Raw genomic sequence first — 23927 nt, forward strand, 5'->3', positions numbered from 1 at the left:
TATTCTCAAAATAGAAAAATATTCAGTTTTTGAATAAGAAGTAAAAACAAACAATATACATAAATATTGTCATTTGAGAATAAGGTAATTTAATTTTTTATTTATTTAATTTAAATTTTATTTTGTCTAAATTGTGCAATAAAATATTTTCATAAACGTTATTTTTTTTTTACTAAAAAAATATGAAAATAAAAATATCTATTGCTATTCTGCAAAAAACTAAAAACTTAAAATTTTATGTTTCCAAAAATAATAATATTTTCGCAGTGACGTATAGGTTAGGTATAAGGGGCTTGGGCATTTTGAAATATCATGGTACCTAGGTCATTTGGGTGATGAAAAAAAGTAATGGCACTCAGATAACCTGAGGTGCATAATTCCTAAATACGTCTCTGACTTTTCGATAAAATTAATTCTTATATTGAAATGAATGACCCTGTATAACACGTGAATTACATAATTATTATAACGATTCTGCAACATTGTGTAACACAAATTACAATTAATATATGCGATGATTATAAACCTACAGTCTCAATAAATACTGTATTAATATATTTAATACATATATACCATTATTATTATATGCAGCAGTTTTAAATAATATTATCATTGTGATATCATCACACACGCGGCGCTTATTCTCACCCACTCCCGTTTCTCCATCGGACACGGCGACTGCGCGATCACATGCGTGTGTGATTCGGAACAAAATCGGCCGGCGTCTTGAACTCGACCTCGTTACGCCGTCGATCCAACGCGATTCGGAACGACCGTTCTCGAATTCCGTTCGCGGGCGCTCGCCTCCCCCACCCATCGCAGTGGGCAGACGTCTCGTTCACAGCAGCTGCCGCCGCGCAACTCGGCAGATTACGATTTTCGGAATCGTATTATTTTAACAATAATTATTATAGTATTATCATTATTCCCAAATCGATTAGGTACGCGGAAAACCACACGAACCCGCCGTCGAGCCCCACCACAGTCACTTTGGCCGCTCAATCATTCCGCCGTGGACCACGGGGTCCAAACGTTTTCGGAGCAGTAGTGCAGTACCGCGTGCAGTAATCATACGTGCGTGACGTCGTCTGCACACGACAGGTAGTACACATTATTATTATCATTTTAAAATTCGAGTGAGGTTTACTATACTCGTTACATGCGATATCGCTATTTATTATTATAATAATATAATATTCTTTGTTTGTCGACATTCGTACACCGTCAACCGTAACGCGTTACCGTGTTGTGTTGTCCGTCCCGTCGATTATTTTGCTGTAACAATAGTATTTATTATTTTATTATATTATATTGAAAATCGGTACGTAATAACTCGCCCACCACGCCGTCGACGAGACCACCGCCCGTCCACACGCCATCGCCGTATATCGTGAACTCGTAAGGTGATTTTTTTTTTTTTAAATTCAGGTAGTTTTTTTGGGATCTAATCTTATTGCCAATTTCTAAACATACTTAATCTACGTAAAAATATTATGCTTTGAACTTTTAATTAGAACTCTGCATTACTCAATAGTTAAAAAGTTTGTATTAGTCAAAAGATGAGCCGAGGAGTGTGAAACCAAATGGGTTTCCGTTTGAAAAAGTGATTTTATTAAAGGAGAACTGAATTGGGTTTCCGTTTAATATTGTGATGTAGGATTGTGGTCGAGTTGGTTCTAGCTTTGACGACCAAGTATAAACATTTCTTTTATCAATTTTATAGGTTTAGGATGAATGTCGACTTAAAAGTAAAGTAAGCATGGTTAAAAATGTACATTAGCGATTGTTGAAGTGGAATTCAATCGATCATTACTTACATAAAACAAAAATTATAATTAATAAACTGAATTTAAAATTTTAAGCTGTCGAGGTGAAAATTTAAAGCAAACTTTTTTCAAATATTTTATTTGTGTAAGTAACCAAATAAAATACCTAAGTTATTTATATATTTAAATACGTTATTTATTTAAGTAATTTTTTTTTTTGTTTGCTAGTAAGTTTTTTTGATTATTACAGTAAAATTGAATATAATTAAATAATAAAGTATACATTTTAATATTTTATTATGCAAAAATTCTTTTAAAATGAAAATTTGAACTATTTTTATTAATATTAGTTTAGTAATAGAACTGAATAGAAACGGAAACAAATTCAGCTCACCTTGATAAAATTAATAAAATACCTTTTTAAAACGGAAACCAATAATTCGGTACCAGTAGCGTGTTAGTAGGTGAGCGGGTAAAGATAAGTAACGAATGTAAACAAGGGGAGACACGCTATGCACTGTGTGTAGGTATATTTGTGTGTATAATAATATAATATTGACTATTGAAAGTATTGACGTATTTCGCTTTTTTATTTGTATGCGCTGTAATCTTGTATTTTTAATATTTACACGTGTCATCTGTATTAAACGAAGTAGGTATTTAAACTGTTGAAAACCTGCAGGGGATATCGGACTATATTAAGTATATATACTAGATACAAGATACGTATAATACCTAAATACGACTTATAAAATAACTACTTTTTCAAACAGTATTAATACACGGCGAGACACTTGAGGTTAATTAAATTTAATATACAACCGGTGTAAAATTATAAATTATAATACAGATGTGTGCAGTGTTCATAAATAGATATTATGTATGATATTTATGAGCTAAATTAATGTGCATACGTCTTTGTCATTTTAACGTCATGAAAATTCAATTAGCCTAGTTCTAAGGGCTTTTTAAAAAATGAGTGTTAAAATGGACCAAATCTCAAACATAGACATTTTGAAATTATTAAGATTTTATCTTTGATAAGCTTAATACTGAATAAAAATAAATATTATTGAAATAAATATTATATAGAGGTGATTTTGTTTTAAATTTATTTATATTTTTTATCATAATATATACGAAAATATTTATTTTTTTAACATTGCAGTACGAGACATAATAGATAATATGTGATATATCTGGAATTAACATGTTATAACTTATAATTTATTTTTGTAGTTGATCGCGTTAACTTATAATAAGAGCCAAGAGGTATCTTTTATTTATTTTAAGTGTGCTTATAAAAGGCACATATTAGTAACCAAAAGCTTATGGAATTATAAAAATATGTCGACCAGCTATTTTGAGAATTTTAAATATCATAGTTTTTTATTTAGTTATTGTAAAACTATTTTATTTTAATAAATAAGTATAGCAGTGATAGTAAACCAACTATAATGATAGTGATATGGTAATACTTAGTATAATAATATAATTAACAATTAATACTAGTATATAATGCAAACACATAATGAAAATCGTTATATTAACTTAGATTAGGAAGCCTTAAGATCAAATTAAATTAAAAAGAAAATTATTATGCAGGAGGTTGAGAGGATAAGGGTCTATTTAAGAGGAGATTATTTTTAGATAAGAGTATGTCAAGGAAACAGAAAAAAGGAATCAGTATACCATAATAAAATATGAATTGAAGTAAATAGGGCAGTCAAACTGAATATGCTGGAGGTTTTATAGAGCTTCTTTATGATGAAACTTGCATATGATAATGTTGAGAAAAAATATATAAGAATAGGAAAGTAGTAGATTATAGCCAACTGGCTAAGCTGTAAACGTGAGAATTTGATTATAGTACAGAAAGAAAGTGAAGAGCATCTAAATTCTAAAAATATATTAAGTATAGGCACGAAATATAACCGTGCTAAATTTCTAGAGTTTTATTTTCAGGTACTTATAATTAATCAAAATACTAATGAAATAACTAAAAAACATATTATATACTTATTTTATATTCACCTTAAAAGAGTACAATATTGCATAAGATGTACAATACATGTTTAAATCAAAACTTTTTTCATCATAAATCAAATAAATAGTTATAACAATGAATCATTTATGCATTTCAGAAAGTGTATGTTAGGCGTTAGGTTAAAATGCTTTTTGTACATTAAACATGCACGTACTAAAATATGACAATACTATGACTATTTTTTGTTTAAAATATTCATAATTAATGACTTTTTATGTTAATTGTAAATACATAAGATATGTAAATTAGTTGCCGCTGTAATCTTGTTGACGGTTTCCAATCAATTTAATATATATTCATTATATTTATCTCTGAAATGAAAACTTTGGCTTTATTTTTAAAACCTAAGTATTCAAGTTATCGACAGTATTATATTATTGTAATCTCGTATTTATTTTGATGAACAGTTCATATCTCAGACTATATCTCGACGTCTCGTTAACTTTAGAGTTAGGTCTATATGTATTTTCAAAGTTAAACTTTCGAAGTTTCAGTTTGTAGTCCGATGTGTCGTTGTTAATTATACAATTATACACACATCTTAATTTAACTACTAAATTAAATTAAACAAGCTCTTATTAATATGCATTTTTTTTATCACTATCAAGGTTAAATAAACATTATATCGACACTATAACTGTAGCGTGTCCCGTTGATAATTAATAAAATGCTCAATGTTTAATGAACAGGCGACAAACGATGTTCATACAATATAATTTGAATACATTATTATGATTTAATTAGTGAAATTATAAATTAGTATTGCTAAAATTAGAATTAGTCATAGAATAAGTATTGGTATTTAACTATATGATTTATAGATTCTATAATGTAGTGATACTTTATTAAAGTATATAATAATATTTATTGTATATTGAATGAATAGATATTGGTTGAATACTTTGGTATACCTTATTAATATATGTTAGAGGTTAATAAAATATAAATTTTTATTTCAATGTTTTTATTTCCCCTTACATATATTTTTAACTAATTATCTACACAGTTTAATCAATAATCAAAATTAACTAGGTACTGTAAAACTGTAAAAGTATTGTCTAGTATTGTATCTACCGAGTACCGACTACCAGCTATTTGTGTTCATCCGTCGATACTAGATACTTATGTATAAATAATTATAATTATAATCAAAGTATAGCAAAGTATAGCTATAATAAGGTAGTTTTACATTTGATTGCAAAGCGTGAAATGGTAAATTAATTGCCTTCAATTTATTAAATTATTCTGAAAATAAAAGTATTATTTTTCTATTGACTATACAAAATACAATACGATATTTACAATATTCTTTCACGTACATTTTTATTTATACTTTACTTGCAATGAAACCGGAATTAGTTTTTATTAGTTATAATAGTTATAACTTTTAGTGTAGCAATAAAATAGTTTACCTAAAAATCCACCGAATAAAAGTTAAAAAAACAAGTAAAATTTTATTTAAAATATAACGACACTTCGACACATTAAGAAAGTATGGCTCATACTACGCCGAATAGTGTTTCCATGAATTAATAAATGTACTAATTATTATAATTTAAAGTTTTTACTATTTTTTATTCACTAACCTGTTTATGGATTCGTTTAATATTTTTTATAAAATTATATATTTATAATACATTGTCACAGTTCCATAAAAGAAATTATATTTAACATTTTTAGAATAGGTTCTTATCAACTAGTTACAGATTTAGTTATCATAGTTTCATCTTAGAGTAACTAAATATTTTAAATAAATATGTTTTAATTTGATATATTTGTTTTTCTATAATAATATTATTATATACCTAGTTATATTATAGTACATAATATGTGTATAGATTTATTTACTAATTGGCACTTATATTATAATCTATAATTAATTTCTATATATAATTTACTAATATTTAATATTTTTTTTCGAGTGCCATTCACTTTTTAAAACGTTATATTTTACTTGTACGTATAGTTGTTTTAGTGTAGTTATTAATTTATAATAGGAATTCATGATAAACTCCTTTTGTTTGAAGAACCACAATATAATGTTTTTTTCTTTTAAACAATTACTCTGAATATTTTTTTAGTTATTTTTCTTTGGTAAATTTTCTATACACTATTATACATATTTATCAAATTTTATTAGTTGGTTTGCAAAAATATTTATATGATGTTTAATAGTATTATAATTAGTACCTGTATATTGTATGGGAATGGCGCTAGGTGCACTATTATAGTTGCGGGCGGTGCTACACGCACGCGGGCTACAGGCGAGGGTAGAATTTTATTTAAGACTGAAATTGCTTTTCTATACAAGCCACAAATATTTTAGCCACGTTTTGGCTGTTTCTCAAATCTTCTTTATATTATATTAATATTATGGTAATTCATTACGAACTATTCTTGCACTATTCTTGGTATCTATAGATTTGCCAAACTATTTCAAAGAATTGCGTTGGAGTAATAATGTAATATCCACCTACCCGTTAGTATTGAATATATTAGTTCAAACATATCAATACGTTAATTTATATTAATTTGATTTGGCCAGAAAAAATAATTTTACTGTCCACTAGACGGAAAAATCCAATATTCAAATATTTTTATTCTGTATTGAAAACTAAACGTTCGGTGCATATGTGACAAGAAATTATATTTAAATTTAAAATGTATGAAATATTTCAAAATTTATTAATTTTTATTTATTTATAGACAATATGACTGATGCAATAAAAGAACTTTGGCTCAATGCAGATGCAGTTTGTTTCGATGTGGATTCTACAGTTATTCAAGAGGAAGCAATTGACGAAGTTGCTAAATTTTGTGATAAAGGATCAGAAGTTCAAAAATTGTATGAGTATTATTTATGTATAAATAATTTATTTTATTTTATTTATTAACATAAATATTTAGAAAATTGATTTTTGTAACACACGTGCAACATATGAATTTAGGCGTATTTTATTTTCAACGTTACGATTGATCTAATGCAATTATAAGAATACTTAAAAAGATTTAAATTTGTGGTTAATTTTAATTAAATTAATTTTTAACTATATTACTTAACCATATTTTTGATTTTATCTCCTTAAATTACGAAAAGATTATACTAAAAAAGTATAAATTAAAAATATTATTTCCGTTTTTGAAGAAGTTAAAAACAAAAATCAAAAATGAGGGAAAGTTGATTTTAAGTAGACTTAGCAACAAAATTTAAATCTATTTTCAGACTTCTCATTATACTTCAGCTAGATTAATTTGTATATTAGAAATAGAAAAAGTCTAAATTTCTATGTTGCAAGTGTGTTAAACAAAAACAGTAAATCTCTGCTTCAATTTCCTCAATATTAAATCTAACATAGTAAAATAATATTTAATATAAGGTATCACATTATAATTATTTTCATACTTTTTTAAATGAAATAATATTGAACAGATGTACATGTACTTATGGTGTATTTAATATTAAATACTATTAGTTATCAATGATAATGAAGTTGAACTCTTGCACTCGTCAATTATCACTTGTTAGGTACCTATGTATGTTTTAAAAATATTTTAATAGTTTCTCATCTGTTTGAATACTAATTTTATTGATAAATTAGGTTTTGATTACTATTAATTGATTATAGTTCAATTGGATAATTAGGTGTTCATATCGTTATTTATCGGAAAGATGATTAATTAATTTGTTTCATACATGTCTTTAAAAATCATACGATGTTATTATATTACCAAATAAATGATAGCAAATTAATTAATAATAAGCCTATCTACTTATGTGATAAACCATTTAAAAATTACAGGCACCTTAACGTTTTAAGGTCAAGAAGCCGTATTATAAAAGTTTTGGATTTCATCATTAATTTTATTTCATTCTTATAAATAAGTACTTATTAAGTACCCGAGTTCACATTATTGTATATTTGTATAGGTACCACCGGTACTGGTACGACTGTGTCTGAGTATATATAGGGTTGTTAAAATTTTATATTTCTAAAATATCGGGGATTATATTAAATTGTTTAAGATTGTAAATAATTATCACTATTTTATAACTTTACAATTTTAATATATCGCTGTAAATCAATTTATGATGATAAAGTGGCTAGAGGCAAAAATGTAAAAAATGTTTACGACATCGTCAGTTTTTTCATTTTTAAATATATTTGCTAAAATTATTCTTATTCAACACCTAAGAAACGTAGATTTACAGTACAAAATCATTATACTCGTATATAATTGGAGCTCAAAGCAAATTTCTATGTATAGATGACATATATTCTTAGTGTTTGGCCCTTTTAGTTTGGACAAATAATAAAAATTTCACATCGTTGTATAATTTTGGACATGTAACACGTATAAACGTGACACTATTTATAAGTGTTTTATATTAAACACAAGACTAAATTTAAAGTAAGTGGACTGTATTTCAGAAATAAAAGATTTGTGATTATTATTATTGGTAGGTACAGCTTCAATAACATACATTATTAGCTAACGACAATATTAAATATATATGGTTGAATATAATGGTTTTTCTATATTCATACATTCATCACTAGTATAAATAATAAATTGTACATTTTGATCTTTATTTAACTTATTTAGTCGTCATTTTTTATTTTTTGATAAATTCCTAGTTAAATTATAAACTATAATGGTATAATTATGAAGAAAAAAAAATAAAATTTAGTTTGATTAGTTACTAACTTTATACGATATTGTTTATATTATTAATATTATGTTAACTAAGTTTTGGGAAAAATTTTCATTATTTTTAAACTATAAACATTGAAATAACTCAAGTTATATCTTTATATGATACCACAGAATAATTTTAACACTATGTTATATATAATTATATTTGTATGTCTATTTATATTAATATGAACTTTGTATTTCAGGACAAACAGTGCAATGTCAGGTAAGATGGACTTTAGAGAAGCACTCTCAGCTCGACTACAGATAATCAAACCGTCACTGCAACAAATTCGAAATTTTATTAAAGACCGTCCGTTTAATTTGACTCCAGGAATTAAGTAAATTGAATCAGTTAAATATACAAAAAATATAAAAATAATGTAAGGTTTAGGCTGAATTATTTTTTTGATAAATATTGTATGGTTAGTCTTAATAAGTCACTTAAAAATAATCATTTATTAAGTGTTAAATGATAATTTATCTTATAGGGAACTTATTGGATTATTGCAAAAGAAGAACATTCCCGTATACTTGATATCTGGCGGATTCCGTGGTCTCATCGGACCAATAGCTATTGAATTAAGCATTCCACTACAACATATATACGCTAATAAATTAAAGTTCTTTTTAAATGGTGAGATTAATATGAACATATAATAAAATATTTTGTATGATTACAAATTAAGATTTAAAATTTTTAATTTAGATTTTTAAATTTTGAAATAGAATACACTGTAATTTTGCATATAAAGTTTATTCAAATGTATTTTACGTAAAATGTTCATGTTTTTTATTTTTCCGTATTCATTTTTGTCGTTATTCATTGTCATTTTGTATTGAATTTCATACGTTGAATAATTGTTTTTAATGTTTAATTTTTAATACTCTGATTTATGGGTTCTAACCATTTCATGTTTTTGTATAAAACTATAATATGTGCATGTACATTGTACATAGTTGTTGTTTTTTTGTTTATACTATGTTTCTATAACTTTTTTGTTTTGCCATTAATTATAATGTACTATTTTTGGTACTCATAATCTATATCAAAAATTATATAAATTAAAATTCTTGTATAGTAAATTTACTAACTTTGAAATAAATTACTCATGGTTACACTTTCACTGCTATGTAGAACTATAATATTTTTAAGATGTAGATGAACATAAATCATAATATGTATTATTTATCATACGCTGACAAATATTTAATATATTATAATTATTTTTAATATTTTTATGTGTAGGAGATTATGCCGGATTTGATGAAAAAGAACCTACATCAAAGAATGGTGGTAAAGCCGAAGTAATACAAATGTTAAAAGAAAAATATGGTTATACAAAGTTGTTTATGATCGGAGATGGAATTACTGATTTAGAAGCATCTCCACCTGCTGATGCATTCATTGGTAAATTTTCAAGTTATTATTTTTTTTAGCAAATATAAGAAAACGGATAAATATTGCATTAATTATTTTTCAACTTAAAATTGTTTTTTTCAATATTTATTATTATTATTTTACTCTCTCAATTTGTAAATTCTTCAATATTTTTAAATTATTATGTTTAGGGTTTGGTGGTAATGTTGTTCGAGAAGAAGTAAAGTCCAAGTCAAAATGGTACATTGAAAGTTTTCAAGAGCTTATCGATACTCTGAAATGATTTTTCAAATAACTTTACAATTTTTTATAATAATCGTAACTGTTAAGTATTGTGTCTGAATAACTATGTACCTTTATAAATGTATGAGATGACAAGCACTGTATTACCTATAGGTACTTACATATTAACTTTCCTCTAATAATTTGGGAACAATAACACAACAGTTATACTTAATTATTATATTTATTTTTTATTTTATATAATATGAACCTCGTGTAATTATTTTATATTTTTATTATTTATGAATAATTTGTACTTAACATCTAGTACAGTCTAATAAAATAAAATCTTATCTATGGGTGTATTTTATTTATCAAAAATCATAAATTCTATAAATCACTAAACTTACCTAATGTATTATTCTTCAACATAACAATTAACTTTTAATGATATTGAATTATAATGTATTTATTATATTTTTATTGTAAAATGTTAAGATGATCTTTGTTTTTATAACCGTAAAAAAAAAGTTAAATCATACTGACGAAGCACCTCCTTTATATTTTGTTCATTAGCGATTACTATGAGAAAGTAATTTTGATTAAATTAAACTGAAGACTATCCTATGTACCTATATATTTATAAACATACTAGTATATTATATTGTTATATAATATAAATTATTTAAATTTTTCCTTGAAAAAATAACTATTAAAAATAAAATTAGCAACTAAGAATTTAAGAACCAAAAAAAAAAAAAAATTGCATAATTTATTCTTATATTATAGAACATTTATTATGTTAGTTAATTTTTTTTCGTTGAAACGGAGATAAACTGATAACCACATAAAATACTATTAAAGTATCTCATAATATTATAATATAAATTAATAATTATTATTAAACGGCGTTGTAGATAGACTATAATGGTACATTACTGTCGTCGGTGCATTTTATCGGTATCCGATGAGCATAGTCGTAGTGTCATCATTCTTCAATAACGTACATTATACGGTGTAACGCAGCAGAATTTATGATCATAATTAAAGTAAAATTAGTATTATATTTGATGTCTAAAATAACTTAATACAATTTAAGATGACTGAGAATTAAGTTAAAATTAGTAATAATTTTTAGTTCTTATACTAAAATCATAATTTGATTTAAAACGTATACACTATATTCCATATAATATTATGATATATTATATATAGTATGTAAAAATTTTTTATTACTACCTATACAAATAAAACTGTAATTATCGTACTCTATTGCAGATTTTTTTTCATATATCTCGGTGTATATTTTCACTAATTAATATTAATTTTTAAAATTTATTTCACACTTAATATTTCTTACATAAAACACTTCACACTGTCTTCACTAATCAATATTAGCCAAAGTTTTTGTAAGCTATACAAATCAAATTTTAACAGTTTTTAGACAATAGCTCAGTGTATAATTACACAGTGTATAATACATCGATTTATGTCATATATAATATATGACATAACGTTATATTTGTTTAGTTTATGTTTACAATCGGTGTGTTGAGTAGTATTGATTTTTCAAGTACTTGTAAACAATTCAAAAAAAATATTAGGAGACTTGATGATTTATTTCAAAAATTAAACTAAAGAAGTGTAGAATTTTTGTGTGCCCCGTACATTTTTTTGGATTCAAATAAAATATAAAGACAAGTATTGTTTTTTATTTAAATATTTAAAAAAAAATGTATGTATTATAATCATTTATATCCGCGCTGTACTGTATTATAAAATAGATCGAATGTACGATAATAATCATAAGTTTATTTTTACATACACCTACACTTTAATACTGAATATGTATAAATAATACTGTGTAAACCGTACTAAGAATATGTCAAACGCGTGTTATAAATAATGCAAACGCGTATACCTATTGTATATTGACAGGTTGTAAGTTCCTAGTTGTGAAGTTTAAAAGCAAATGGTAATGACTTTTTGTAGGTATAATGTGTATACTTAAGTATGCTGTTTTCGGCAATGTCCGACAACGGTGTAAATGGACTGCGAGGGTCGAGAAAATCAATAAAGATGTTTTTAACTGTTTAATGTACACCTACCTACTACCTACAATATATATTATACGTGGTGAACGACCCCCGAGTAGGTTTTTAATACTATGATAATTAATTTTTTTGAGTTCCTATTTGATTTCTATACAATAGCATTATACCACCAAATTATCTAACTACCTGTCTTTAAAACGGTTAGTCAACGACTCGACGTACAGTTTTCGTAAACAAAAACCATTGTTGACTACTATACGAACAAAATGGTATGTACTATACGATATATCAGTGATTCCTAATGAGTATTCCGTGGTTGTGCTTTACCGAATGACACTCGCGAGAAAGAAGTTCTATTTATTTACTTTAATGCAAAATTGAAACGTATTTACATTATTTAGATTTGCGGAAATCGGGGAAATTCTATAAGAACAATATACAAAATATGGGTTCACGGTTCAATTTAAATAATGCCGTGGCTCAATGCTATAATAATTGGAAACCACTTAAATATACAATATATAATATAATATTTATAGTAAAGTTTACTGCATTAGTGACATTAATTCAAACGTCATAATATTAAATAAAATGATTGTAGCAATTGTCAGTTGTCTCTCTATAAAAAGTTCAAACTTTTGAAGTGTCGATTATTTATATAATAAGATTAATTATATTTGTATAATATGGATTTATAGTGTCGATGTCACCGTGGAATCCGTATACTTGGCATATATTTTTTGGAAATCATTAATAATTTAAAAAAAAAAAAACAATTATTTTTAGATTTTCAATTATCGGTTTGACAAAAGTTGGCTGGTTCATGATCAGTCGTTCAACAAACTCTTTGCGACTTACTAGTGCCAATATAGTATAATATTCTTCTTCTTCTTGGCTTTTGACGGGCGGTTTAGGTCCTTTGTCGCAATTACAGATTGTCTTTATGCATCTATCTCATTTGTCAGTTGTTCTCCGTTTTCTATTCCTAATAGTACTATTATATCTTTGACGATCCTATCTGTCCTATCCCATCGTTGCTCGGACCGTAATTCATCGCCGGTTTTTGTTCTGTTTCTATCTCGAGACAAAAACGATGATAATGGGGTCATGACATCATAGTCTATACATTATAGATGGGGTGGCAGTAGCGAATTTGTACATCATCACATCACATAATAATCGATCACATGAAATTAAATTAAAATAATAATAATAATAAAAAATGAGGTCACGACGAACACTTGAAGAAGCATAATCCCACAGAGTTCAAGGTGGATGATATTAAACTATACTTATATAAGTACGTATAATGTGCATCGTGTGTGCAAGGGGTTAAATTAATTACTACGTGCGTGTATATATATAGTACATACGAATCCTTATAATATATAATATTATATATTGGTACTACCACGCCAAAAATCCTCGCCGTGACCTTCCCCGTCAGCGATTATGTATGTATATATAATATATATATATGTATATGTATTGTACTCCACGGGTTTGGCGCCGAAACAAATCGCAACGTTTTAATAATAGACATTGTGTGATATAGAAGTTCTGGCGAAAAATTCGAAAAATTACGTCTGATATACATTGAAACGAGCCTTAAAAACATTGTTTATAACAACTAGAGGTCTCTATTACACGTTAGATTGTTAACAACCTATACATATATATTATATATGCGTCACTCGTACACAGGGCGCGAGTTTCGATCTTGTTTCAAAATTATGATTTTGAAATTTTGATTTTTGTTTTTGTGACACTTCAAAATTCGTAATGAGATTTAGTGTGACATAAATGATTCAATAAGCGACCGTGCATTGATATCGATATTTTATCAAGTGCGACTTAACATAGGTCGATTTACGGAGAACCGAATTAACTCATGTCGCGCGTGATAATCGTCACGATCACGATTATATTATCGACCTAGACAACCGTATAGATAACCGCAACGGTCACGACTGCGAAATCGCTGCTTATAGCACTGTGTACTTATACACGATATGACAGTTAAACACATTATATGTAAAACGATTTTTGCCCATCCGTATGTGACTTTTAAACGTCTATTTATAAATCACGGTCGAGTGCGCTACGCTTGAACTTTATGTAACGGCGAGTATACCGGGTCGCATACTTTAAGTGCGTTTTATGCTGCAGGTAAGACGCGATTTTGTCAGACTATTTTTGTACAACAGGACTCGCTAGGTTAATCGGACTCCACCGTTCCTCTAAATAGCTGTTTGTCTAAACATTCCGAACTCACGTGATCAACAAATCGAACAAAACAAACAAAATGTTTGTATACGACCACTGACGCGTCACTGACCACATCCTATAAGTATAGAAGTACTTTTTCTGTTTTCGTGATAATCTATGACTACGCCGTAATACGACGGTCGCGCTTGGGATTTAAATCGACCGCCGTACTTGCATTTTTTTTATAATTGTGATATTAAACAATTAAGATGTACGCGTTAATGCCGACGAAGAAAAATATATCACAAATATTGTTTAGTTTCTTTCGTGTGATTGAAGAAAACAATTTTATAAATTTATAAAAATTCATCTTATTTTACAAAGTAAGTTTGTATTAAATTTCATTAGAAACCATTATATTTGTATACACACAAGACCTTTAAGTCTTTGAAAATTCATTTATAGTGTTCTAAGCTAGATTTAGGTTATTTTGGCGTGATGAAAAATGTCAAAAAATTTAATTCGTGCGCTTGAAAATAAGCTTAAAAATCCGAATACAAAATAATGTCAAACAAGTATTTCAAAATAGAAAAAAATATCGATGAAGAATTAAAATATGTTCTTCGATTTCGTGGTCATCAATATCAAAGCGGTAATATGAATATTAAAGACAACAGAAACCCTATGATATAGAATAGTTAAAATTAATTATTTTTAGACCTAGTTTTTTAAGAATTAAAATTTAAGTTTAACGGTGTTAAAATGTCTACTAAGTTATTTAGCATTCGAAGGGTTTGTAGATACTAGCTAACGAAATGTTTGTCCTATACAAAAGAAACTAGTCTTAAACGTTAACAATGCTCTATGCTGAAGATTTGTACTTTCTCGGAGGTTATATATTATACATTTTAAGTACCTCTTATGGAACAAATTATTAGCAGTTAACACCCACCATAACAATTTTAGAACCACGACCAAGTAAACCCGTGTTGTACACGTATAGTACTATAGTTAACCGTGAGCGACACTCGGCGATGTAGCGAGGAACGCGCATTAATTTGGCGACTACGGATACGCGCGCAGCACGGACGGCAAAAGTTCGTCCGAGCGCGCCCGCAGTCATGTTTGTGGGGTGGTCGGATAAGTATATGTTATAATCGTCCGCCGACGGCCGCGGCAACGGTGCAAGTTCGAATCGAGAAATGGAAAAGTATAAAAATTAAAAACGTTTGATTTTTTTTCTTCAATTTTTCCTTCCCGTTTTCAAACATTCCAGTGCTGTCTTTTTTTTTTCAAAATTTCATTTCGTCACGCTTAAATATATTATTATATACCAGCAATATACTCGTTCACCACAGATATATATATATCATACTCATCGCATCGCTCTGCGTACGTATATTAATATTGTACAGATTGATTTTAGTGTTTTTACTGAACACAATATATTATAATATTATATATTTTATAGGTACTTAATATGTTTATCTAAATAATATTTTTAGTAGACTAGTAGTACTTATATACAGTTACGGTTAGATACTATATTTAATATCTAAATGTCTTATAATAACACGGAAGTCGCCTTGTCGGTTCAAAAAGAACGATTAGAACGAAGTATATAAAACATTAAAATTATTCTAAATTATTGAATTAGAAACTAGACTATTCGTTGAAAAAATATTAAATTTGACATTCCTATTTCTTATACTTAACGCTTATTATATTGAAATTGTCTAATAATTATTGGTGAATATACGATATAGTAGTATTTTTTTTTTTGTTTACATGAAATCGGTATTTTTGTTCATCTATACATTATTACATTACTCATTGAATAATTATTTTCGATGGAAGAGATAAACAAGATCATCAATGTACGTACAGTCACAATACATTTTAATTACCTACCATTTTAGATTATACGCCAAATAATAGGAGGCCACATTGGCAATCATTGCATGATCGCAGTTATAATAATAATAATAATAATAATAATAATAATAGTAAAAATAAATTATTACAATTTGATTCGTAATTACTCGACATTCGTAAAGCATAATTTAGCATTACAATTAATGTAATAGGTAGTCCTACAAAAAGATACAAAGAATTTACAATACAATTTAATTAATCATTTTATCCTAATTATATTATTTACTATAACTGTCTATACTCTATAACTATATTATGTCACACTTGTTCTTTGATAAATTTTTTTATCGCTCATAGTTGAGTTCGCGGCTGAATCTGGACCCCTTGTTTACATCATCAATAATTTTTAGTAAACTGTTATTTTTTAATTTCTAATCAACAAAGACTACCTCAACCACTATTTATAGACGATTATTACATTGATAATTTATTTATATTTTATACTTCATACGTCAAGTTAATCACTCACTCGTATATTAGACATCGCTCACATTAAGTTAAAATACATAGTTTAAAATATTATATTAAATAATAACTGTTAATAAATTGGTTAAAAAAAAAAAAAAAAATAGAAAAGTCCCTGTTCGACATTTAATAACTGTTATTGACATTGATACTGAGTATTATAAAAGAAAGGTCATTATAATTTTAAAGTGCGTTTAATTAAAATATCAAGGCTTTGTTATAAAATATCAATTATTTAGACTGGAAAACGTCTACTCTATTTCAATTGCCTTATTTGATATTATGGACCTAGTTGTGCAATGTGTACAGTGTACACGTCTTGTATGGTTGAAATACAGATTTAGTATTTATACTTATATTTGTATGACAATTTGAATAAAATAGAAAATATTAAAACTATTTATTAAACTACCACTTTTATACACACAATAATTGGAGTATAGAACATTTGAACAAATATAATTCACAAATTATCTGAATAAACTAATCAAAAATGTCGTAAAAGACTAATATGGTACCTATTTCTTGCGTGACAAAAGTTAATTTTAAAAATTATTACATTCATTTTATACGGAAATCAAAATAATCAAATGTGTAGAATGTAGATACACTTTTATCCACAGCTTATGAAAAATGTAACAAAACATTTTACATTTTGATGATATATTTTAATAATTTGTAATAGTCAATAGATACATATGTTTTTAAGTTAATAACTTATATCTCAAAATAAAATAACAGTTAAAGTTAAAATTAAAATTATGGTTGATGCAGTTTAATATTAATTTAATAATTTAATAATTAATAATTTAATATTGACTTTCAATTAGGTAGGTAAATTAAAATTCCAAAATATTCCATGTTCATTATGCTCCTCTATTAAATGTAATGTTACAACATAACATTTAATACATTTTGATATAAAAATAAAAAAAAAATGTATTAGTTAATTATTAAATTGGTAGTTAGCAAATCTTAAAAAGTTAAAAACAATTAGTAAAGTAAAAGTTATCGAAAAAAATATTTTTATTTTCCTATGAACTTTAACTTTTGAATTATTAATGTTTAACCTTGATTCCGTTTAAACTATATATACCTAATCTCAGGTAGGTAATTCAGGACATTTTATTTCACGGTTATAGCTTAATATAAAAGTAATTTGTATAATAAATTAATACCTATAACCTATATTATAAAAAAAATCAAATTAATCTGTACTAATCTAGAGACTAAAAATATGGGTTAGGTACTTTAAAATATGTGAATTCAAATAAGTAATAAGTAAACATTTAAGAATAAAATGACATGATTGAATTTTTGGAAAAATTTCTTTCAAATACGCGTTTAGTTGTTTACTTTTGTAATTTATTATGGTGACAACATAGAAAGTTATAGTTATGCGATAATATTGTTATTCATGTCAAACTCATGATTGTATATTGTTTTAACTTTTCATTCACCTTGAAAGTAAAATGTGGGCGTAGGTAGTTTATTTCATATTTCATGATGGATAATACAACTACCCTATTTTCTGTAACTATTATTAATGAAAAAAAGAAACCGATTTCGTTATATTTTATAGTTATATCTATTATTTACAGATTAAAACAAATTGTATTTAGTATTTGCATCAAAATTATATCACTAAACATGTTAAATGATTGATTGATTGACTGTTAAATTTTGTATAGTACTTCGTATTATTACATTATAATAAAATTAGTATCATTTTAATAAAGTAAAATTAATATTTAAAATACAATTTTTTAATATCTATTTAATAGATAGTCACAAAAAAATTTTGAATTCTTCAATTATATTAGTGCACGGTAATAATTTTTTTCTCGTATCTCTTCTTTTATTTAATAAACTAAAATAGTTAATTAAAATATTTAGTGATAGTTAAACAATAATTTTAGCGGTTCTTGATTATTTAAAAAAAAAAAATCTAACATTAGTTTGATGTTATAAATAGATATAAATATTTATTTGTATAGTAAATATGTTTTAACGTTTAATACATAATTTCAGTATGTTAGACGTAGAAGAAAAATGTAGTAAACTGAACATAATATATGAACAACCAACATCACCACAGTCACCACAGAGGGAACAGAGAGAGGAATGGGGTAACAAACTTGACTTTTTGTTCTCGTGTATTAGTGTATCTGTTGGCTTAGGAAACGTGTGGAGATTTCCATACTTGTGCTACAAACATGGCGGGGGTAAGTTATTGATTATTTAATTTTTTTTTTTTTTAAACTAAAATCTTCATTATATTTTATGTGTAGTTGTTGTTATCATTTCTCTATTCCGAAGTATTTATTTATCTTTTATGCAAAGAACTCATTTATATCACTAGGGAAGGGGGCTAAGGAAGCGCCTCTTTATAAATCGAATGAATCTAACTATACAATAGCATATTATTTCATTATAGTATAGCATTATATTTAATAATAGTTATATTTTACAATCTAGCTGTTAATTTTAATTTAAACTGTGAGTGAAATTCAAGAAAATTTTTATCTGTTTACTTTGTTATATATTTCGTACTATATTTAAACTAATTAGTTTATAAATAAGACAACTATAATAATATTATTTAGTGCCAAACTATTTTTCTATTGATCGAAATAATAATTATAATAGTATAATACCATTTTTATAAAAAATGTTTTGCTATTTATTAATTACTAAGTAGTCTTATTACTATTATATTAACATTAATAATAGAAAATAGTTAGATTGTATATTCATTCGTTGTAAATGGACTAATTACTATTTAAAAATTATTTTTAAAATACGTACTCATATGTTTAAAGGACGTTGATAAAAAAAAAAAACATAAATACTAATAAATACTAATATATTATACTAAAATTAAAATAATCATTGATAATAAATTATAACTATAAATAAATTGTATAACCGAATATACACGTGACTGTGTAATCACATTTTTATTAACAGTTGAAAACCGACTATTCATATAGATATTGTATTATGCTATTCTACCGCAGACTTAACAACATAGAAATATTGATCCATAAAACGTTAGATTTATTTACAATAAAAAGCAATGCTATCACGTGTTGTTTGGTTTTTTAATTAGCTAATGTTTTAAAGTTTAACTTTTTAATATTACACAGTTTTGAAATGAAAACATAAAAACTCAACACTAGCAATATAACATGCGAAATAGGTACAAGTAATATAAAGCCTAATGACTTTAATAGTATATCGTATATGTATATTAATTGTATTATGAAGTGCTATTTATTTTTAAATGTTTAAGCAACATTTAAAAGAAAAATGTTTTTTATGAGAACACCAACTGAAATTTTACTGCATTTTTCAAAATATATGAAATTTTTTTGTCAGCGTTCCAATGGAAAAGAATTTTAGTGGTATTGGATGTAAATGGTTAGTGTTGATGATTGTTACCTAGGTAATGAAGGTAATATTCTCAAATACGGCTACAACGATAATTTACAAGCTAGCTATATTAGTTACTTATTTCACGGTAGTGTTTGTTTTTTCATAAGCAATAATAGGCACTTCGATGATTTATAAAAAAATGTTTGAAAATAAAATCAGTTCTAGTTAAACTTTATTTAAGAGTGTATCTTTAGGAAACAATTTTTAAAAATTAATTTACGGAATCAAATATTTCAAGTTTTTTTTATAATAAATTGTAGTAGAATTAAAGTACCTATGTTATAAAATTTAAAAATGGTTTTCACTACTTTTCAAAATTAACAATGCATTGTTATTGTTATGAATTTATAATATTAAAAAAAAAAAATGTATTATTTAGATTAAGATATTATTTTATTATAACTATTTATATTAATGGTACTATTCAAAATATGTTAGGTGCATTTTTGGTGACTTACTTTATAGCCATGATATTTTGTGGAATACCGATTTTTTTTCAAGAAGTGGCTATCGGACAGTATTTGGGTTCTGGTGGGATGACGTTGGTTGGAAAGCTATGTCCAATACTTTCTGGTAAATATCGTATTTCTGAATAATAAAAAAAAATATTTTTTTATAATTTAATTTTTATTCTATTTGTTTTACTCAATTTTATAAGTGTTTTAATATGGATTTATATGTCGTTTAGGTACTGGTTATGCTACGATGACTATAGTTTTCTTACTGGATGTGTACTATTGCGTTATTGTAGCATGGACATTTTTTTACTTGGCAAGTTGCTTCATATCATATCCGACTTTGCCGTGGGAAAGTTGTAGTAAGAACTAAAATTTATTAAATAAATTACTTTAAAATTCACTGTATTAAAATAAACCAAAATATTAAAATGACAAATTCGTAATCTTTGTTTCAGACAATTGGTGGAACACAGAAAATTGTTTTAAGCCAAATAGTGTTAATATGACTCACGAGCATTTTAGTACGGATACAATAAAACGTATGTTTAATACATCTTTAACGCTCAATCGCAATATAGATTCGTGGAATAAAATGTATAACAATAAAACGTATGAATTACAAAGAAATATTTTCAAAAACGATGGTCAACTAACGGGATTTTGTCACACTATCAAGTCGTTATCATATGCCGATGTTTCATTAAACTTCACCGACATAGGAACAAATATTTCGTCTGTCCTTCGTCCAGAACAAGGTGTTGACTTTATGAATCAACTTCGAAATTGTTTCAATGTAACGACTGTGACACCTGCTGAAGAGTATTGGGAGTGCGTGAAGTGCATCAAAATGTTCAATTTTTCCAAATTTTCATGGGTTGGAATATTTTTGTAGGAGAAGAGTGCTCATGCTGACTAGTGGTATTGAAAATATTGGAGGAATGCAATGGGAACTATTGTGCTTATTAGGAGTATCGTGGATCTTGATTTATATCATTTTGGGCAAAGGTCTCAGCCAGAGTGGAAAGGTAATAAACTAATAAGTAATAGGTATGATAAACAATTTAAATAACAATCTGAAATATCTAAGGAAGTGTACTATTTTAATGATAAATAGATAGTGTGGTTCATAGCTATGTTTCCATATTTAATAATGGGAGCATTACTAATTAGAGCAGTGACGCTGGAAGGAGCTGGTGAAGGTATCAGGTACTTGATAACTCCAAGATGGGAAAGTCTCTTGAATTCAGACACATGGATAGAAGGAACAACACAAATATTTTTTGGCTATAGTGTCGGCGTTGGCACTCTACCAGCTCTTGGATCATTCAATAGATTTCATCACAATTGTTATAGGTAGGAATATTTCATCATAAAATGAATAATGATATGAATGTCTTAAAATTATTTTATAGGGATGCAGTATTAACTTGTGTTATTAACACGCTCACGTCTATCATACCCAGTGTAATAACATTCAGCATATTAGGTTTTATTGCTGCTTCCCAGGGAGCTACGGTTAGCGATGTTGTGGAAAGTGGACCTGGCTTAGTATTCATAACTTATCCACAAGTGGTGCTTCAGTTACCAGGAGCAAGGATATGGGCAGTTGTGTTCTTCGTCATGCTTGCTGTAGGTATGGCAGATTAATTACTTGAGTGAATTTTCGTATGCTTAATTATGAAAAAAATGCATTCTGATTTATCGGGTTTAGATGATTGGTATTGATAGTGAATTTTGCAATGTCGAATCGTTTATAACTGGACTGACGGATAAGTGGCCTAAATACTTACACGCTAAACGAAAAACTTTTACATTGTTGGTGTGTATAGGTATGTTTGTGTTAAGTTCGTCCATGGTGACTAACGTAAGTAAATTTAAAATTGTAATTGAATTATAACGTACACTTTAGAATTAATATAATGATTTTATTACATATTATTTTTTCAAGAAAAAAATATATAAAATAAATTGTATTTATATTTCAGGGTGGAATGTACATATTTCAATTAATGGATACATACTCGGCATCGGGAATATCGTTGCTTTGGGTATGTTTCTTTCAGACTATAGCTATCTCATGGTTTTTCGGAGCTGATAGATTTCGTGAATGTGTCAACCAGATGCTTGGTTTTCGACCAAATTTATTCTGGTACATCTGCTGGGTGTATCTTGCACCTTTCGTCATGATTGTAAGATTTATCTATATTTATATATTGTACAATACACCTAACGTTATAATATAAAATCAAAATTTAATATTTTACAGACAGTATTTATATTTTTCATCATCAAGTATGAACCGGTTAAGTATGGCAATCATTATACATATCCATGGTGGGGCGAAGGATTGGGAATAACAATATCGTTAATTTCTATGATTTGGATACCACTATATGCGGTTTATTATTTAATGACGGAATCGGGGACTTTAAGACAAGTAAGATTGTTAAATACACATAGGTACCTAGCATAGTATAATATACTAATATATTATATTGGGTATAACTAATAAATATATAAGTTTGTTTTGTTAAATAATAAATATGTTTTTAGAAGCTCGAACGAGGTTTTACGCCTATTCCAGAAGTCAAATGCAGAACTAAGATAAAAAAAGAAACTAAAAATATCATTGATAGGAGAATCAACATACAATTAATGGAATGCAGCACGTTGGTATACTGTGACAATAATGATAGTAAAAACATATGAACACCAATATTAGTTAACTATAGCGTTTAATGTTCCATTATTCTTACATTACAGAAGTATTGTAGGTATTTGTTTATGAATTCAAATAGTTAACACTAAAACAAAAGTCTATATATTTTTGACATAAAAGATTGTATTTTATTTGTAAAAGTCGATTTATAAGATAGTTAGTGTTTTTTTATATTGATTAAATAATTATAACTATTTATATGATTAATATTATATAGTGCAAATCGCTGGTGCATTATGCAATAATGTTTTTTCCCTTGAAGTAAACTGTTTGTTGTATTGACCAATGATTATTGGCAAAAAATAAATTGTGTGGGAATCATACAGTATTGTAGTCTCTTATTATTATCGATTTTGTTCGCAAAATGTTAGTATAACAAATAATTCACAAATATAAAAATTATTTAGACAGTACATTGTATTGTTAAAATAAATAAACTATACTTATACAACGGTAAAATATAATATGGCGTGTTATTCAGTGTATTGTAAATTATGTACATTTAACAAATAGGTAGCTAATATGCTTTATATTGCATA

At 26.6% G+C, this 23927-nt stretch overlaps 2 protein-coding genes across 7 annotated transcripts; both read left to right on the forward strand.

Annotated features, from left to right (window-relative positions):
* Nucleotides 1–762: 762 nt before the first annotated feature.
* On the forward strand, nt 763–10468 carry LOC114122799 (phosphoserine phosphatase). Of its 3 annotated transcripts, none has more exons than XM_050197094.1 (6): nt 763–1398; nt 6520–6658; nt 8715–8849; nt 9000–9145; nt 9758–9919; nt 10081–10468. In XM_050197094.1, exons 2-6 carry the CDS (start codon nt 6525–6527, stop codon nt 10170–10172), a joined length of 669 nt encoding a protein of 222 aa, XP_050053051.1. In that variant the 5' UTR covers nt 763–1398; nt 6520–6524; the 3' UTR covers nt 10173–10468. The 3 variants fall into 3 exon arrangements, with proteins under 3 accessions (XP_050053051.1, XP_050053049.1, XP_050053050.1); XM_050197092.1 differs by having other exon boundaries at nt 765–1403; XM_050197093.1 differs by having other exon boundaries at nt 765–1101.
* Nucleotides 10469–15007: 4539 nt separating this feature from the next.
* On the forward strand, nt 15008–23790 carry LOC114122802 (sodium- and chloride-dependent GABA transporter 2-like). 4 transcript variants are annotated; one of them, XM_027985567.2, is made up of 12 exons: nt 15008–15025; nt 18805–18998; nt 20650–20784; nt 20900–21028; nt 21125–21497; nt 21562–21694; nt 21784–22022; nt 22082–22298; nt 22381–22533; nt 22655–22858; nt 22936–23106; nt 23223–23790. In XM_027985567.2, the coding sequence occupies exons 2-12, from the start codon at nt 18806–18808 to the stop codon at nt 23376–23378; spliced, it is 2103 nt and encodes a 700-aa protein (XP_027841368.2). In that variant the 5' UTR covers nt 15008–15025; nt 18805; the 3' UTR covers nt 23379–23790. The 4 variants fall into 4 exon arrangements, with proteins under 4 accessions (XP_027841368.2, XP_027841366.2, XP_050066695.1 ...); XM_027985565.2 differs by lacking the exon at nt 15008–15025 and adding an exon at nt 15378–15765; XM_027985566.2 differs by lacking the exon at nt 15008–15025 and adding an exon at nt 16152–16250.
* The last annotated feature ends 137 nt before the right edge of the window (nt 23791–23927 follow it).

The sequence above is a fragment of the Aphis gossypii genome, chromosome 1 (genome assembly GCF_020184175.1).
Source record: "Aphis gossypii isolate Hap1 chromosome 1, ASM2018417v2, whole genome shotgun sequence".
Taxonomy (NCBI): domain Eukaryota; kingdom Metazoa; phylum Arthropoda; class Insecta; order Hemiptera; family Aphididae; genus Aphis; species Aphis gossypii.

Bases quoted from the DNA above. Each gene is read 5' to 3' on its own strand.
- LOC114122802 (XM_027985567.2), top strand. From the start codon at position 18,806: ATGTTAGACGTAGAAGAAAAATGTAGTAAACTGAACATAATATATGAA. The intron at 21,695-21,783 runs GTAATAAACTAA...AATGATAAATAG, and splicing joins GTCTCAGCCAGAGTGGAAAG to ATAGTGTGGTTCATAGCTAT. The intron at 22,859-22,935 runs GTAAGATTTATC...AATATTTTACAG, and splicing joins TTGCACCTTTCGTCATGATT to ACAGTATTTATATTTTTCAT.
- LOC114122799 (XM_050197094.1), top strand. From the start codon at position 6,525: ATGACTGATGCAATAAAAGAACTTTGGCTCAATGCAGATGCAGTTTGT. The intron at 6,659-8,714 runs GTATGAGTATTA...TTTGTATTTCAG, and splicing joins GGATCAGAAGTTCAAAAATT to GACAAACAGTGCAATGTCAG. The intron at 8,850-8,999 runs GTAAATTGAATC...TTTATCTTATAG, and splicing joins AATTTGACTCCAGGAATTAA to GGAACTTATTGGATTATTGC.